The 18,191-nt window shown below is 37.7% G+C and overlaps 1 protein-coding gene across 4 annotated transcripts in view; it reads right to left on the minus strand.

The window, feature by feature from the left end:
• Positions 1 to 4,558, minus strand: part of SLCO1C1 (solute carrier organic anion transporter family member 1C1) — a 42,371-nt gene extending 37,813 nt beyond the window's left edge. For all 4 annotated transcript variants that reach the window (XM_037033833.1, XM_037033832.1, XM_037033831.1 and 1 more), the window contains exons 1-2: positions 4,127 to 4,558; positions 583 to 736 (exon numbers count right to left, since the gene is read on the minus strand). In XM_037033833.1, the coding sequence (XP_036889728.1) occupies positions 583 to 711 (129 nt within the window). In that variant the 5' untranslated portion in view covers positions 712 to 736; positions 4,127 to 4,558. The remainder of the gene's footprint in view (positions 1 to 582; positions 737 to 4,126) is intronic.
• Between the last annotated feature and the right edge of the window lie 13,633 nt (positions 4,559 to 18,191).

The following is an 18,191-nucleotide window of genomic DNA, read 5'->3' on the forward strand; positions in this document are numbered from 1 at the left end:
TGCTACATTTGGATATCTGGCTTATGTATTTTGCTAGACCAGGTGTATGATAGCATTAATAAGTTAGCATTAATATAGAAAAAGATGTGTATTTGTTGAGTGAATGTTTGATATCAAGAAATAATAGGAACTTGGAGTGACAAAAAGCACCATTGAACTCCCTCCATCCCTTCCTGTGTATCAATAAGTCAAATATTTCATTTTTAAAATGGAAATGATGTAACGCTTATAGATTAAATGTTATAACTATGCAAAGCATAATATCTGGTATCTGGTACATGGTAGATGTTTAATAAATATTAGGTTCTCCTTTTTCTCTGCTTTCTGTTTAAAAGGGAATTCAAATGAGCAAGGAAGGGAATTTAAGCTATACGGTCAGATGGAGATTACTTTTACTGCCTGGCAAAGTGCAGTTTCAATAAATTGCATTGAGATCATTTTTTAGGAAAGAAAAAATTTGCTTTCGGTTATATTGTATAGCAAAGCATCTGGACAGAGAGCCAAGACTACCAACTCCTCTTAATTCTTTGTTATTCTTCAGTTAACTACTTACAGTTTTTTTAGCATTTTATTGTTTGTTACCTTCAGTTCACCACAGCACGGGGGTTTCTCCTCTGAGGAGGAATATTCTGTTTTATAGGAAGGCCTCTCAACAGGTTGCACTGAATTTTTGCAGAATAACTGGATATTTTCTTTGGATGAAGTGTCCATTATGAAAACGTTCCTTGACTCTGATCTGTCAAAGTTGATTTTAAGTAAAAAACAAAAATATTGCATTCAAATTCACAGAGTATACGAAATAATATTTTTATTTCACAGTAGATCACAATTCTGCAGATAAAATTTGACATGAAGGTCCTTTATTGTACCACAGTAAGTTGGCAAAGTTTCTCAATTAAAATTGACCAGGATGTTTGGTGAACTAAGCCTGCTATCGGGACTTGGTTGCCAGCATTCCCTCCAGTTTAAGCCTCATTATGGCAAAGAATAAATTTAAATGTTGTCTTAGGAATAAATAATGAGGCAGAATTTTGCTAACTTTGTGGTCTTGCCAGTTTAAACGAGAAGCAAGCAGGAAAGGAGGAAGAGGAATTCAACCATTTGAGTATTGCTTCATTAGAATGAAGTCTTTAGAGCCTTTAAATCTATGTTCTTAGCAGAATGGATAGAAAAGCCCATTGTGGTGCCATAGAGCACATTGCAATTCTGTAAGTCTGCAACATCCAAAGACTTATAATGTGGCAGAAAGGAAGAAAGAAGAAGAGGAAGAAAGAAAGAAAGGAGGAAAGAAAGAGAGAGATAGAGATAGAGATAGAGAGAGAGAGAGAGAGAGAGAGAGAGAGAGAGAGAGAGAGAGAGAAGGAAGGAAGGAAGGAAAGAAGGAAGGAAGGAAGGAAAGAAAGAAAGAAAGAAAGAAAGAAAGAAAGAAAGAAAGAAAGAAAATGAACCAATTTTTGTATTGTTTTCATTTGGCCAATGAGGAAGCACTAAAATTTATATCTCAGACTTAGATTTAACTCAAGCAAAAGTAGTCTCTGGCCTTTCTTAAGTATGAAAGACAGCCTCTCTTTCTATGTTTAACTTCCCAGCCTCCCTGTCCTTACCTAGTCTTGGACATATTTACATACTCTGACCCTATTTTGTGCCTGTTCACATCTTTAGGATTCTACATGACTCAGCGACTGCCCACAAAAGAGTAATCTAAGTGAAAGAATTAAAAAATAAAATAACATCTGTGCCCTGGCCGGGGTGGCTAAGTTGGATGTAACACTGTCCCATAGCAAGAGGTTGTGAGTTCGCTCCCTCGTCTTGGTGCCTAAGATTCCCTGTCCGAGTGCCTATGGGAGGCAAGCAGTTGATGCTTCTTTTCACATCAGTGTTCCTCTCTCCCCTCCACTTTTCACTGCAAGTAATAAAATTCATCATTCCTGATTTTAAAAAGACAAATTCTAAGAAACTAAGAACGTTGAGATTCTTCTCTACAACTACCTGATACCAACAGCCAGCTGCATGTATCCATTGGATCACTGAAACTACTTTTCCAGAACAATAATTTGTAAGAACAATGAAAACAGGGGTTAGGAAATGTTGAGTTATACGATGTTAAATAGGTTTCTTTAGTAAGAACTACTGAGTACTTCCAATTAAATTCCCAGAAAAACCCATTACTTGATTTTAAAAAATTAAAATAACTAAATGTCCAACAAATTATGGAATACTCATGCAACAAAATCTTTTAAAGCTCTTAGAAATTAGTATAAAGAAGTAAATATAGTTATATGAAACAATTTTCATCAGAGGTGTTTTAAAAAATACATGCTCCTGAACAGTATAAATAACATTTTATTTTATAAGAGAAGCACCCATATATATTTGTATATGTATATGTATAGAAACAAAACTTAAGACAGTTTATTAGGAAAATGTTAACATTCATTATTTCTTATAGGTGATATTGCAGATAAATTTTAAAAATATTTTGTGTGTTATTTTCTAAGCCTTCTTTATCAAACACCAATTTCTTATATAAAAATATTTTAAAGTAACACAGATATAAAAATATCACCAAGCAAAAAATATATAAAACTGAAAGTCTTTAAAATACAAAATGAACAATATTAAATGCAGAGTGTAAAATGCAATCTTCTTCTAAGAACCAACTATATAATTCAAATTGACCTACTGTTTTAGAAGCTTAGAAATAATAGTTCCCATTAGATATTATATTATAGCCAGTGACTAGAAAATGCAAATAAACTGTTTAATAAAAAATTATTATCACTTACACTACCTGTATATTGAAAATATCAACAGGGTTACATTCAGAATGCTAATGCTAAAGAGAAAAAATTATGCTGAAAAGAACATGAAAAGTTTGAGGTACCAAAATACATTGCCTTCCTGTACTTGGAGATGTTGACACTAAAATCAGTCTAACTAGAATCCAGGAGCAATGCCCAAATGAGAGAACTCTAGTCATCCTAGTGGATGTTGTACTAGGGCAAAATGATATCCAGTTTAAAATTTTGACACTCAATAGTTTTACCAAAAATAAAATTTTATCTTGATGGCTAATTTGCACTTAAGTACAGCAAGTTTTAAGGAAGCTAGTTTATGAGCATTGAGTTTTTCATCTTTCTGTGAAAATAGGGGGAAGGAACTCAATGACACAAACGAAAGACCTTGGGGGCCTACAGGTCCTCTTTCTCCTTTTCTCTTTATTGCAATCACAGAAGTAGAGCAAAAGCACACAGTTATTCAGGAGGATTTGCATTTGGCAAATTCTTCTTTGTTCTCCTACTACTTAAAGAAATTTACTCCAGAAAAAGAGTCATGGCAAAGTTTTCATCCAACACCCTGGGTTATATAACTCATTCTGGAGGTCAAAGAAAAATAAACCAAGTGGATTTTCCCCCCTTCATTTTAGTTTTAAAAAATAGAATTCTTTGTTCACACGAGTTTGAAAATCAGGCTCTCCATCGTTACAGAGCTCAGGTGGCACAGACAGTTGTAGTTGGAGACAGGAATGCACGATCCCCTGGGCCCTGGTCCTGGGACCCACCATGCAGCAGTCAGCCTCCAAAGACTGTCCCCAAGTCAGGAAGGCACCACCTCCCATCACTGCCTTCTCTTAGTGCTCTCACATGAAGAAAACTATTCTACTAGCTTTGTCTTCTGGACACCAGGATCCCTTCAGGAGGGAAAATAACTTCACGGTACTTGCAAAGAAGGAACCTGTGTTCTTTAGTAGGCTGGCCCTTCCAATACAAGTAACTGTTTGTGTAGATCAAATTTAATAAGTCCTATTTATGACCCAGCTGATATATATATATATATATATATATATATATATATATATATATATTTGTCTCAGAGCAGTTAAGTTACTTGTCAAAAACTACCCAAATAATAAGCATCAGAGTCAAAATGTGAGTCTAGATTTGAGTGCGTCTGACTTCTTTAACCCGTCTCTTCTATTTCCACCAGCCTAACAAGGGGCCCAAGAACTTTTGTGGAAAAATGTTATGGATAAGACACTATGCAAAACTCAAGGGTTCATTAACCTCTCGCCTGTGAGAATCTGATGTGATGGTCACAAAATAGGAAAGCAGAAACCAAATCTTACCTGGAGGTGGAGGTCAAAGACAGCCAGTTCCTCTCAATGTGCTCAGCAAGAGGCTGGACCACACTCCACAGGCAGGAAGAGCAGACTGGGGTGAATGATCCAGCAGCTCTGAGCAGTTTTGCCAGTTGGGGAGAGACTGGATGGATGCAGAAAGAGCAAATTAGGAGGAAGAAAAGATGAAGGGCATGGCCTCACCCCTGGGCAATTTCTTTTCTTTCCTCTTTGCTCCTGGCCTCTTTTCTCTGGCAGTCGGCAGAGAACAGGCCACGCTGGCAAAGGCCCTGACATGCATCTCAGCTCCCAGGGCACAGAAAGAGCTGAAGTCTTTGAGCCATTTCTTTGCAATTTGCTGCAAGTTTAAGGCCACACGTGATAAAGCTTTCTTTATGGGAGAGAGTGGAAAAAGAAAAGACCACTTGTGATCTTGCTGATTCCCAGAAAACACAACTCTGCAGGGGGCAGAGGGTAAGGGAACAGAAGCAGGAGGAGGGACGGAAGTTTGTAACAAAGATCCCTCCTTCTCCTTCCAAGACGTTTTTTAAGCAAGCAGGTCCTTGAGGACATCACTGGATCCTGTTTTTTGTTTTTTTTTTTTAAATTTAAAAAAGGGCTCCTTGAGCTAAATCCCTACATGTTTTTTTTCCCCCATTGGGACTCTAGAATCTGCAGGGACTAAATATCAGGTCAGGATCAAGACTCTGCAGAGTTTTTTCCAGAAAGAGTTATGCTCACATCCAAAATTACTCGGTCTTAAAAATAGGAAAAAAATTGAATTTTTGGCATTTAATTGTATATCCTATCTAAATTCCAAGGCAAGATTACTCCTTGCAGTGAGAAATTCTACAATTCTAATAAATTCTTTTCCCAAGAGTACCATTTTAGAGGATTTCGGGCTCATTAGCTTGCGTTTGGTTTATTACTAATAAATGAATTTGTGACGAGAATTATCCAGGATCTAGCACATTCTTAAATGATTGTGACTCTGACCTGCTGTGGGGTCATGCTGGCCATGGCTCTTCCAAACCCCATAACGGAAGGCTGGCCGGAAGGCCCCTGGCCAGAAGGGATGTGTACTGCTTTGGAAATTGATTGTAATTTCTGCCTTATCTCCTTTTGGTAGTGACTTCTTGTCCTGTGTGACTGCTTCTTGACCTTTTGTACACACTGAGGTAAGGTAGTTTAAAGTCACATGCAAGACACGTGCCTTCTTAGTCTGGGACCCCTTAAAACAAGTCTGGGCTCAGGGAGGTGCCTTCCTGCTTCGAGGATCTGCTGCTGTCGGTGCTCCCTGGAATGTGAGTAATAGAGGCTGTGTCTGCTCCATCCTGTCTTCCGTAGGGTTTTCTCGGCTCATCTGAATGAGCAGCCCAGATTCCAGGGCTCAACCTCCTATGTTATACCTGGTAACTTAACTTTTCTGAGTTTAACTTCTTCCTTCGTAAAGCATACTTTTTATTTTTTTAAAAAAGATTCACAGCAGCTTTTTAGTATTAAATGATATGCATGTATTCAAAAGTACATGGGAAATAGCAAAGCATTAATGACTAGAAGCTACCATTATATGTATAAATTTCAGTTCCCATAATGGTCTGGATCATCGATCAATGATCAAATACTATTATAAGGATAATTTACCCTGGAAGAAAAAAAGGGCGAGAGAAAAATAAAGAAAGTAATCAGCCTTACAATAAAGCAACCGTGCGCCTCCAGACTCTGAAAGAGCAAATATGTTAGTTTAGCAATCACATCAGCCTTTGCATCAGGAACAGTGAGCAAACAGCTCAATAGATCTTTGACTTGCAACGTGTGCTACAGGCAGCCACTGATGCACGAAGGAGAGGCAGTATTTACCAGCCAAAAGTGCAAAGGGCCTACTTTTCTTCACCCCAAAATTGTGATTCTCCCTGTGAGTAATTTGATCTCTTCCCAGCTTGCTGAAATTCACTCTCTAACATGGTACCCTTCTGACCTCTACTGTCTGCAGTTAATGTTACTGTTTTGAGCAACATGATAGTTCTTTTACATGATATTCAGAGCTTCTCATATATACCCTTGCTTTGGATGTATCCTATTTATACTCTAGACCTGGGTCAACAAAGTTTCTCTGTAAAGGGTCACATACTACATATTTTAGGTTGCAGGCCACAGAATCTCTGTCACAACCACTCAACTGTCATTATGGTGTGAAATTAACCATAAGTGAATTAACCATAAATAAATGAGTTTCCTAGGGCAGCCATGACAAAGTACCACAAACCCCAAGGTTTAAAACAATAGAACTTTTTTATCTTATGGTTCTGGGCTAGGAGCCCAAAATCAAGGCATTGGCAGAGCTATGCTCCCTCTGAAACTTGGGGGGATAATTTGTTGTTACCTCTCGTACCTTCTAGAGTTTGCTGACAGTTGCTGGTATTCCTTGGCTTATAGATTCAACACTTCAATCTCTGCCTCTGTCATCACATGGCCATCTTCTCCCTGTGTGTCTTCTCTATTCTTAAAAAGTCACTAGTCATGCGAATTAGGCACAGGGGTGTCCAACCTTTTGGCATCTCTGGCCCACACCGAAGAAGGGTTGTCTTGGGCCACACATTAAATACACAAACACTGATGAAAACTGATGAACAACAACAAAAAAAGGTTTTAAGTAAATTTATGATCTTGTGTTGGGCCACATTCATAACCATCCTAGGCCACATGTGATCCAGGGCCACAGGTTGGACACCCCTGATAGGGCCACTCAAATGACCTCATCTTATCTTGGTTACATCTGCAAACACAGTTTCCCAATAAGGACACATACACTGATATAGGGGTTAGAATCTTATGCGTCTTCTTGGGGGGCACACAATTCAACCCATAACACGCATACTTTCAGTTCACTCCTTACCTGACTTGAGTTTCATGTAATCGTTTTGGTCACTCACTTTCATACAGCCTCAATTCTTCTCTTATGTATCTGTTAATTTGTTGTTTTACCTTGGTAAGCGACACCTGGGTAAAATCCAACTTTCTACTTACTCTGTGTTTGCACCCACATTGTTTTAAATAGTTAAAGACCCACTCACTGACATGCCCTTGGGAATTATTTTAAATGTATGACCACTACCCTTATTGGTGCCTTACAGTCCTTGTTACACATAAAAGCTTTTAATAACCCAAACACTTCCCTCTCTCCTGAATGACTTCTCAAAGTTCCAACACTTGTTTCCAACTCTCATTATCAGCTGATGACTTTGCTTAGGGAATTTAATGATTTAATAGAAACAACCAGGATAGAAATATCACAATTTGATGTGATATTTCCATCACCACACTAACTAACCACCTCAATGTGTATTCATCTTTTCTGTCTTCCCTTCTGGTTCTGTGGATATGTGATCCATGTTTTCAGGCCCAAGATTTAGTCTATACTTTGTATACAAGATTCTTCTTCTCCAATTCTTTCCCCACTAACACTTACTAGTATTTTTTGCCTCTCCACTCCACCACGACTACTTTCATTAATAGCATCAAACATTATCACATGATTAAATATAGTGATCAATTTCCAGACCTCATTTTGATTGTCCTATTAACAGAATTGTACACCACTGATTGTGTCCTTCTCTTTGATTGATTAGATTCATTCTTGTTCAGAACACTGCATTCCCTTAGTTTTCCTCCTGCCTGAGTGGTCACTTGCTCTAAGTCTTTGGTGAAATACCTCACAGATCAGTCCTTGGAATATCTTCTTTTCTCTCTTTATATTTACTCTCTTAGTGACCCCATTCAGTCTTATGGCTTAAAACATCATTGATGAGATGAATGAGGTTAAGAAAAACTTTGTAATCTCAATTTGAATTAGGCAGTTTGCATCTGAGTTGTATACATCCTAGCTCTCTGCACTGAAAAGGTCTAGAAACAATGACCAACCAAGTACCAATAAGTGCAGCTAGCACTTACATAGCACAAAAAAGGCACCATGGCTTCTTCATATGTTATCGTTAGCAAGTCTAGGGATGTAAGATGGGGCTGGAATATCTTGTCCTACCAAGAAGCAATGAGGCCTTGAAGTTGAGATTCTGCCAGAAAGACTCAGGAGGAAACTTAAATAAACTCCTAATAGTCAAATATAGGAAGTTTTGAGGATCAGTAAGAGTAACTATAATGGTTGAAATATATGGAATATTTAAATTCATGAATTCATCTTCTAACAATACAAAACATCATATGGTCAACTTTGGATATCTCCAAGGTATCACTTCAATACATTTAAAACTGGTACATAAGGAAAAAACTGTACATTTATCTTGCCTTTCCTATTAATTATGTTCATTAGAATTATTAAACATGAAGACAAATTTCTCTCTATAGAAATATTCAAACTAATAAAAAGGATAATTAGAATATCATAATTTAAAACCCTAATTGAATGTGTGTGTTCATTAATGAATAATTAATTAAAGTAGTGGTTACCAGTGACTAATAACACCACCAAAAAAGAAATGGCCATCTTGATGCAAGCTAGAAACTTAAAGTACCATCTTTAAAATAGCCCTCCTCCTCACTTCCCAAAACAAGCTAACTAACTTAATCAAGCCTCTGTTTAGGTCTAAATAATAGTTCATAAGCAATACAAGGAAGTGAAGGAAATGCCAAATGAAAATAAAAATGCAATCAGCAAAGTCCAAAATGGAGACTCTCATTAGAACAACCACAAGAAAGAAAAAAAAAAACTCAGTATTTTTTTCTCTGACCAGAAAGTGTGAGAGAAAAGGAGATACCCTCAATTCAAAAATGAGCCAACAACCTTAATGGGCAACTCAGATGAAAAAGATATACAGTTGAAAAACAAGCATATAAAAAGATGCTCACTTCCACCAAGATGGAGGCATAGGTGGAAACACTGTGCCTTCTCCCACAACCAAGTTTGAATACAACAAAGGTTTGGAGAACAAGGACACACCCAAAGACCAGAAAACTGAATTATATGGAAATCTGACAACTACTATTTATCAGGATGCTCACGGAACTGGTTGATTTTAGTCACAAATCAGAGGAACATATGAAGGCTAAACTAATTGAAATGAAGGGAAATGCACAGGAAACCAATAGTGATGGAAAGGAAACTGGGATGCAAATCAAGGGGGTGGACCAGAAGGAAGGAAGAAATGACCAAACAGAAAAAAGTGAAGTAACAAGAATTCAAAAAAATGAGGAGAGGCTTAGGAACCTCCAGGACATCTTTAAACATTCCAACATTCGAATTATAGGGGTACCAGAAGGGGAAAAGAAACAGCCACGAGTGGAAAACTTATTTGAACAAATAATAAAGGAGAACTTCCCCAGTCTGGCAAAGGAAATAGACTTCCAAGAAATCCAGGAAGCTCAGAGAGTCCCAAAGAAGTTGGACCTAAGAAGGAACACACCAAGGCACATCATAATTACATTAGCCAAGACTAAAATGAAGGAGAGAATCCTAGAAGCAGCAAGGGATAAGGGGACAGTCACCTACAAAGGAGTACCCATCAGACTGTCAGCAGATTTCTCAAAAGAGACCTTACAGGCAAGAAGGGGCTGGAAAGAAGTATTCCAAGTCATGAAATCCAAAGACCTACAGCCAAGATTGCTTTATCCAGCAAAACTTTCACTTAGAATGGAAGGACAGATAAAGTGCTTCTCAGATAAGGTCAAGTTCAAGGAGTTCATCATCACCAAGCCCTTATTATATGAAATGCTAAAGGGACTTATCTAAGAAAAAGAAGATGAAAAATATGAACAGTGAAAGGACAGCAAACACAGAGTTATTAATAACCACACCTAAAACAAAAGCAAACCAAGAGAACAGCTAGATCAAGAGTGGAACCATAGAAATGAAGAACACATGGAGGGTTAGAAACAGGGGGGTGGGAGGAGGAGAAGGGGGGAGAAGGCACAGAAAATAGCATAGATGTTAGGTAGAAAATAGATAGGGGGAGGGTGAGAATAGTGGGGGAAATATAGAATCTAAAGAACTTGAGACACGTGGTTATAAACTAAGCGGCGGAGAATGGTGGGGGAGGGAGTGTGCGGGTGGAGGGCAATGAAGGGGGGAATAGAACAACTGTAATGGTATAATCAATAAAATATATTTAAAAAAAAGATGCTCCACATAATATGTCATCAGGACACTGCAAGTTCAAATAGCAATGGGATCTGACTAGACACCTATGAGAATGGCTGGAATCCAGGATACTGTTGACATCAAATGCTAGCAAGGATGTGGGGCAACAGGAACTCCCACTCAATGCTGGTGGGAAGGCAGAGCGGTACAGCCACTTTGGAAACATGGTTTGGAGGTTTCTTATAAACCAAAGCATACTCTTCTCACATGATCTAGCTGTCATAATCCTTGGTCTTTACCTAAAGGAGATGAAAGTTTATATCCACACAAAAACCTGCACATTGATGCTTATACTGTCTTTATTTAAAATTCTTAAAACTTGGAGGCAATCAAGATGTCTCTCAGTAAATGAGTGGATAAACTGTAGCCTATTTGGATGATGCAATATTATTCAGCACAAAAAAGAACTATCTGACCATAAAAAGAGATGGAGAAAACTTGAATGCATATTACTAAATGTTAAGAAGCCAATTTGAGAGGACTACTTCCTGTATGAATCCAACTATATGACATTCTGGAAAAGGAAGAACTATGGAGATAGTAAACAGTTGAGGTAGGAGGATGGGAGGAGGGATGAATCTATGAAGCACAGAAGATTTTTAGGGCAGTGAAAATACTCTCTATAATACCAAAATGATGGGTACATATTATTATATATTTTTCCAAACCCACAGAATGTACAACACCAAGACTGAGTGTAATGTGGCCAATGGTTTTCAACCCTTTTCATCTCATGCCACACAAAAATTAATGACTAAAATTCTGCAGCACACCAAAAATATATTTATTGCTGATCTGACAAAAATAGGTATAACTTTGATTGATTTACACAAAAATACTAGTAGTTACTTAACCTTTCTGCTCTAAAGTGGCTTTTTTAAAAATCAGGTGCCTATATTTGTATGTAAGAATTTCTGCTACCAAGAACTAACCAATCAGATGCAACCTTATTAGGATATATGACCAATAAGATGCAACTGTGTTATAATAACCTATATATTTATGGTTCAAGACAGGGAATTCCCACCAAATGACTATTATGTTGGCTGTTACTATTTTTTTATTTGACAATCTAAGGGAAAAGAGGTCAATGCCCCTTACTAAATAGGTATTGCATGTTTTAAAAATTCTTGTGGCACACTGATTAAAAATTGCTGATGCAGGTTATAGACTTTGGCTAATTAGAATGTGTCATTGTAGGTTCATCATCTGTAACAAGTGTACTGCTCTGGTAGGAATGTCGATAATAAGGGGGATGGTGTGTGTGTTGTGGGGGAGGTAGGAGGTCTGTGGAGAATCTCCGTGCCTTCCTCTCACTCTTGCTATGAACCTAAAAATGCTCTAAGAAAATTGTCTATAAAGAAAAAAGGAAATGGGAGAGAAATTGTGTATAAAAAAAAATTTAGAAAATGAATTGACATTGTATGAATTGACAGTGTATGAACCCTGTTTGTACCTGTATTTGAAGAGAAATAACCAATAATTAGATTTTATAATCTTTTTGAAAGATTATATGTTTATAAGGGACATAAACATAATATATGTCTATTACTTACCTCAGAAATGAGAACGTTGTATAGATATTTGTTATACTAAGGAATCTATGTTAGAGATGATAAAGGTGTTATTTTTAAGGCACTTATCTTTTAGAGGTAAGTACTAAATTATTTACAAATAAAAAGATATTATGTTTTGGATATGTTGAAAATAATTTGGGGGAGAGGTGTTTAATACATGAATAAAAAGATGGAACAAGACTGGCTATATATTAATTGTGAGTTGGGTGATGGATACATAGTGTGTAGTATACCATTTCTCTGATTTAAATATGTTTGAAAATTTCCATAGTTGAGTTTTAAATAAATAATAGATTTGTATAGATAGGTATACAGATAGATAAAAATTATTAGTGGATGAATCTCAAATTAATTTCTTTAATTGGCCACAAGGACAATATATATAATGTCCAGAAAAAGTCCAGCCTTTGTTAATATAAGAGAATGATTTGTGCAGACATAGACTTAACCTGGCAGCCAAGGAAAATGGACTGGAATGTGCATGTGTGAACAATGACGACTTCACTGTATTAGTCAGCAGGGGCAGTGGATGCCATTGAGTGAGCATGTGTACTGTGGGCTATTGCATCTAAAATGACTGAGCCAGTAAAGCAATGAGTCTGCACCAAATGTGTTAATCTTGAACATTCCTCTGCAGAAACTATTTGGATGATTCAGATATGACACTCATGCATCATATCTCCTGCAGAATTTTTTTGGCAAAACAGCAAATCACCCAGGTGAGTCAGCCCCTCTACAGCTCAGATTTGGTGCCCTGTGACTTCTGGCTTTTCCCAAAACTGAAGTCACCTTTGAAAGGGAAGAGATTTCAGACTGTTGATGAGATTCAAGAAAATATGATGTGGCAGCTGATGGTGATTGGGAAAACTGTGATGTCCCAAGGTGCCTACTTTGAAGAGGACTGAGGTGTCATTGTCCTATGTACAATGACTCTTGTATCTTTATCTTCTTCAATAAATGTCTCTATTTTTCATATTACATGGCTGGCTACCTTCTGGACAGATGATCATATATGCATGCTTTGTTTTCCACTATCCATTGCTTGTTTTCTTTGCCCCCAATTAGCACTTCAACTGGTTGATGATGTTTTACCGATGGGATGACTCCAAACTTCATTCCTGAAGGGTGAGGTCCTTGGTGGTGTCTTTATGGGGTTGCTTTAGTTTCCTGCTACTTTTACTATCTGACATGGTGATGCTAAAAGGCTCCACAGAAAAACCTCTGGGTTCCAAATACAACCTTTCTTGCCACCGTTTTGTAGCAGAATCTGATTTCTGCTTGATAAATTGAGATCCATTGCTTCCTCTCCTGATATGACTCAGTGACATGAGAGAACGCAGTTGCTGGGTAGTAACCTCAGTTCCAGGATTCTGGAAATATCACATCCTCTAGTGAGAGTATCGCTCACTTGGAAACTACTTCCACTAATATGCAAAGCCAAAATTTTAAGAGATTGGAAACTAAATAAATTAGTTATTAGGTATAATAGTGAGAGGAGTAATTCTTACTTCTACCTCTTAATTCCAATACTTACGTGTCCTCTCTATTGGAAAATAGCAACCTATATTGGTAGACGTTAAGACTATATATTGCTTTACATTGGACTGTAACCCACACCTCTATTTTTAACATTGTTTTTGTTAAAAGGGTTTTTGTTAAAGATAAATTGTGAACTAATATATAACCCATGAATAAGTGGCATATTTGTATAGGAGTTCTAGGAACTAGCCTTGGGGAAGGAGGCTACTTCAGCCACTGAAAGTTCTGGCTGAGGGAGACTTGCTGACTTTCAACCATGAAAACCGGACCTCCACTTTACCAGTTTCAAGATAATAATCGGAATGTTGTGTGTTGACTGACTTCTGTGTAGAGAACTTTCAACCTCACTGTCCCTGATTTCTTTGTTCTGCTCCCCCCCCCCCGCCTCCCAGTAAAACCTCTGCCGGCACTGAGATGTGAACATGGTCTTCTAGACGGGAGTCCATTGTCTTCTCACACTGCCAGCACTTGAATAACTGTCTTTTCTAAGTCAGCACCTGCCTCTAGAGTGTTGGCTTTCCAATCTGCAGACAGCTGAACCTGAGTTTCTCACTGAGGTTACAGCTGGCGCAGCAATGCAATTTTAAGTAGGCCCCTTCCACAGTCTCAGACTGGGTCTTCTGCTTTCCCCATTGCTATTGCTGGCTTTTCTGTAGTTGAACCCCCAATCCTTCTGTGCATGAGTTCCCATTATGTGGAACAACTGTGGGCTGACATGGCTTTATTATCTTCACTATGTTTTTCATCCTTTCCTGATTCATGGAGGACAATTATAGTCTTGAAAGATACCCACCCCATAATCCTTGGAAAATTATAAATATGCTAAGTTGGATGGCCAATGAGGTTTTTCAGTTATAATTATGAAGATCTTAAAATAGGGAGATCATCTTAGATATCTGGGCCCAATATAATCACAATGGGCCCTTAAAAGCAGAGGGTTTTCTGCAGCCAGAGACAGAAAGGATACAGCAAAAGGGGAAGTCAGAAAGTTTCCAAGTGCAAGAGGGAATCATGTGCTTTCCCTGGTTTGAAGATGGGGGTGGTGAGAGGAGCAATGCCAGGAGGCATGGAGGTGACCTTAGAAAGAAGAGAGGACCCCAGAGGACAGCAGGAAGGAATCAGGAACCTCAGCCCTATAAACACAAGGAACTGTATTTTGCCAACCTAAATGAGCTTGGAAGCAGATTCTACAGACCTTAGAGAAAAGCTCGGCCTGATAAACACTCAATTTCAGTCTGTAAGAGACCTGAAGCAGAGAGTTCAGCCAAGCCCATCTGGACTTCTGACCCACAGAGCTGGGAGCTAATAAATTTGCATTGTTTTAAGAAACCAAGTTTGTGGAAATTTATTACAGCAGGAACAGAAAATGAATACACCATCTTTAACTGCCGCAAATCCTTGAAGACCAGGCCTTCAAGAAATTCACCTTTGGCATCTGGTAGAGAAAAGCCAGTCAAACTGACAATAAAACAGAGAGCTGTCCCCTAACCACCCCCCACGCCCACCCCCCGTCTGCTTTGTCTGGTGTCGGTAGCCTAGAGGACCAGGGATAGCACAGGCAGCTTAACAATGCTTCAGATCTGACAGATTTCAGCAGAGGCCTAGGGTTCTTTTCTTAAGCCAGAAATGATGTCAGAAAGAATGATCAAGGCACAAAGCTCCAGAATTAAAACAAGCATGACTATTGCTTAAATCTATGCTAATCAGCAGGTTTTCCAATTAAAGAACTCATTTTACTTGTTTGTTCTTTTCATTGGTCAGGGTGTGTTACCCATACCCCAAGCTCCACTTCATGTGTACAGCAGGCGTGATTTGCAGAACTGTACACACCAATCTGACCTTTGAGGTTTTCTAGTTCAGGCAGTGGCTCTGGCTGTCCCTTGCCTCTGTCCTAGACCTTAAGCTCCATTAGAAGTTACCCATTGTCACCGTTTTTATTTACTGTGTGAATTAACTTTTCCTTGCCCAAGGCTGCTAACTGCAGGAAGGATAAGAAGTTTTACACTGGGCTACTCAGCTATCTCCTCCCCTCCACTGAGAACCAGAGCATCGCCAAAAGAGGAAAGAAAGCCTTGGAAGATGGATAAAATTCACAACCGAAGTCAATCTTGCACTGTCGTGCTGTGTGTAATTGGAAGAGTGTGCGTGTGTGCATGTGCGTACACATGTATGCATGCAAAAGGAGAAAGAAATGTACATATGCAGAATGTGTAAATACCTCCCTGATATGTCACACATAGAAATCTAAGTGATAAATATCTGGTTCCTTTGGTGGAGGGACAGTTGGGGGCCAGAGTGAAGAGAGCTTTGAATATCTGAGGTTTAGGAGTTGGGGTTTCATCTCATGGATAATGGGGAAATCCATATAGTTGAAAAATTAAGTCCTTGGGAACTTTGGGTAGAAATCACATTTTACTTTTGTTTGTTTCTGAGGGCTCTATTTGAGTTCCTTAAAACACTGTTTTGAATTATACAACGTTTTCTAAAATTGTTCAAACATGCGGAACAAAAATAATTCTGAGTCTCTCCAACCAAATATCCCGTGTATTGGACATCTATAGATGAGAGTTAAAGGATAAATGGTAGCATTTATCAGATAAAAGTCAGCACTGTCTTTTATATATATATGTATGTATGTATATTATAGGACTGTGAAGGTGAAATGCTGGAAATTTCAGTACTTTGGTTTTGGCGCTAACTATTCAATTAGAGAGGAGGGCACAGCTTAGCTGTAGAAAGTCAGATGAAGGTTGTTAACACGGCTAAGACTTCATCAGTGATAGGAAGAAAGATATGGCCACAGGACCACAAACTCTCATGAATCCTTGGAAATTGTAGGGAAGCCAATGGCTGTCGCACTATGACACGGACTGGGACAACCACTGTATTTGGATACGAGAGAAAAGTATGCCTTCCAAAAGCGGGATGGAGGACTTGGGTTGTACAAATAACTACATCAAACATGATACCATAGAATTATATTTATATTATACACTATATTCACATTGTAATATCCACATCCATCATCTGTGACACAAGTCTAATAATCTTGAGTATATTTTACTGTAATATTAATATATATATAGAAAACCAGGAGGCACTTCCAGTAAATCTGGCAAAAAAGGAGCATCATTATAGGGTCTAAGCTAAAAAAGAATAAAAATAAATATGATTTATCTAATCATTTTTCTGTACAGATTCTACTTTTTACAAAACATTGATCAGCCATTAACTACATCACTTGACAAATACTTGTGGTAGGAGGATACAAAATATTGCTACATATATCAAGTGCAAGATACAGTGGAGAGGACAGATATATTTTTCAACTGATTAATGATCACTTAGGTCCAATGCTTCGGTCTTAGGCTTTTGAAAGCTGGTAAATTTGGAAAGTTATTAAGCAATGAACATGCTCAGCTGTTGAGAGCAGTGAGAATCACACTGTCGTGTGCAAACGACCTCCCCTACACGGTTACTTTGGTTGGTAATTATTTGAAAATATTGCTTTTTAGGTATACTAACTTACGTTAACCCAGTACTCTATGGTTTGTGAATATCCTACAAGTTCAAATATTTGAGACATGCTCATTTCAATTTTCAATGACAGTATTATGCCTAGAAGCAGTAATGACTGGTTAGAACAACTTGCTCCATCAGAAATCAATGCATTTTGACACCAAACACTGAATCAAAGTAACCAAACCAACCCAAACAAAACACAGTCTGGATTCCAATGAAAGTTCTTTCAGTTGCATATCCTAATATCATTATAGGGAAAGCCAGGGAGAATCTCATTTTCATTATTTTGCATTGAGAGTCTTGGAACATTTATAAAAGCACCGATTTTTATTTTGTGATTTGCATGATAAAATTTCTAGGAAGAAATATCAGGTAGTGGTGGGTTCAGTGATACTTATTTCCAATGCTTGTCAACTAACAAATTGTCCTTGTTGGAATAAAACTGGTGTAAGTTGTGTGATACTATACTAAGAAATGAACTGCACTCATAAATGGAAAAAACACACAAGTTAAGCAAACATAATATGGTAAAAATCCCATGCAAATATTTTACAGAGTACCAAAAACAGTGATTTTTAAGCTAATGAACAGATATATACTAAAATTCAAGGCATTTCAATCCCACTAACAGGTAATATATAGATATGTTAGGGTTATTATTTAAATAGAACAATGTTATAGCAGTGATTTATGGTTATAAATAGTTAAAGTATCTGGTAATATAGGTTTTTTGTCATGAAAATCAGTTAAATTTTAAAAGAAAGGTGATGGTAAAATCTACCAGCCAATGGTATATACACAAAGAAAATCTTTAAAGGCTTATTTCTAATTTCACATTGAATAATCTGAATAGTTTGCTATTATAAAGGGAGTAAAATTACTAGAATTAAAAAAAAACCCTTCCTTTCAAAAGGTAGTCAAGAAGCAGTTTCAGAGATCCAAGTGTGAATTCACATTCTGAAAGGTGTGTAAGTGCTGATGTAATAAACAAAGTGAGGATTAGAATGTGGACCCACTAAATCCTTTTATTCCGGAGTAACTAATAACTAAATCGGTTTGTCATAGAATTGAGGGGTGTCCTGGGATCATCCTTGAAGTTCTATGCAGTGTTCACTCCCAATCCACAGCTCTGTATTTTTTTCCATTTTTACCCTGGGCTGCACAATAAAACTGGGTGTGTGGAGTTAGAACTTGAAGTTAAAGACAATCTCCTAATGACAGCAGAGAATTTCTGGTCATTTATGATTATGATTATCATTTATGATTCTCCTTTACTAACTTTGAG

Source organism: Sturnira hondurensis, unplaced genomic scaffold (genome assembly GCF_014824575.4).
Source record: "Sturnira hondurensis isolate 20B ecotype Veracruz unplaced genomic scaffold, ASM1482457v3 Scaffold0021795, whole genome shotgun sequence".
Taxonomy (NCBI): Eukaryota; Metazoa; Chordata; class Mammalia; order Chiroptera; family Phyllostomidae; genus Sturnira; species Sturnira hondurensis.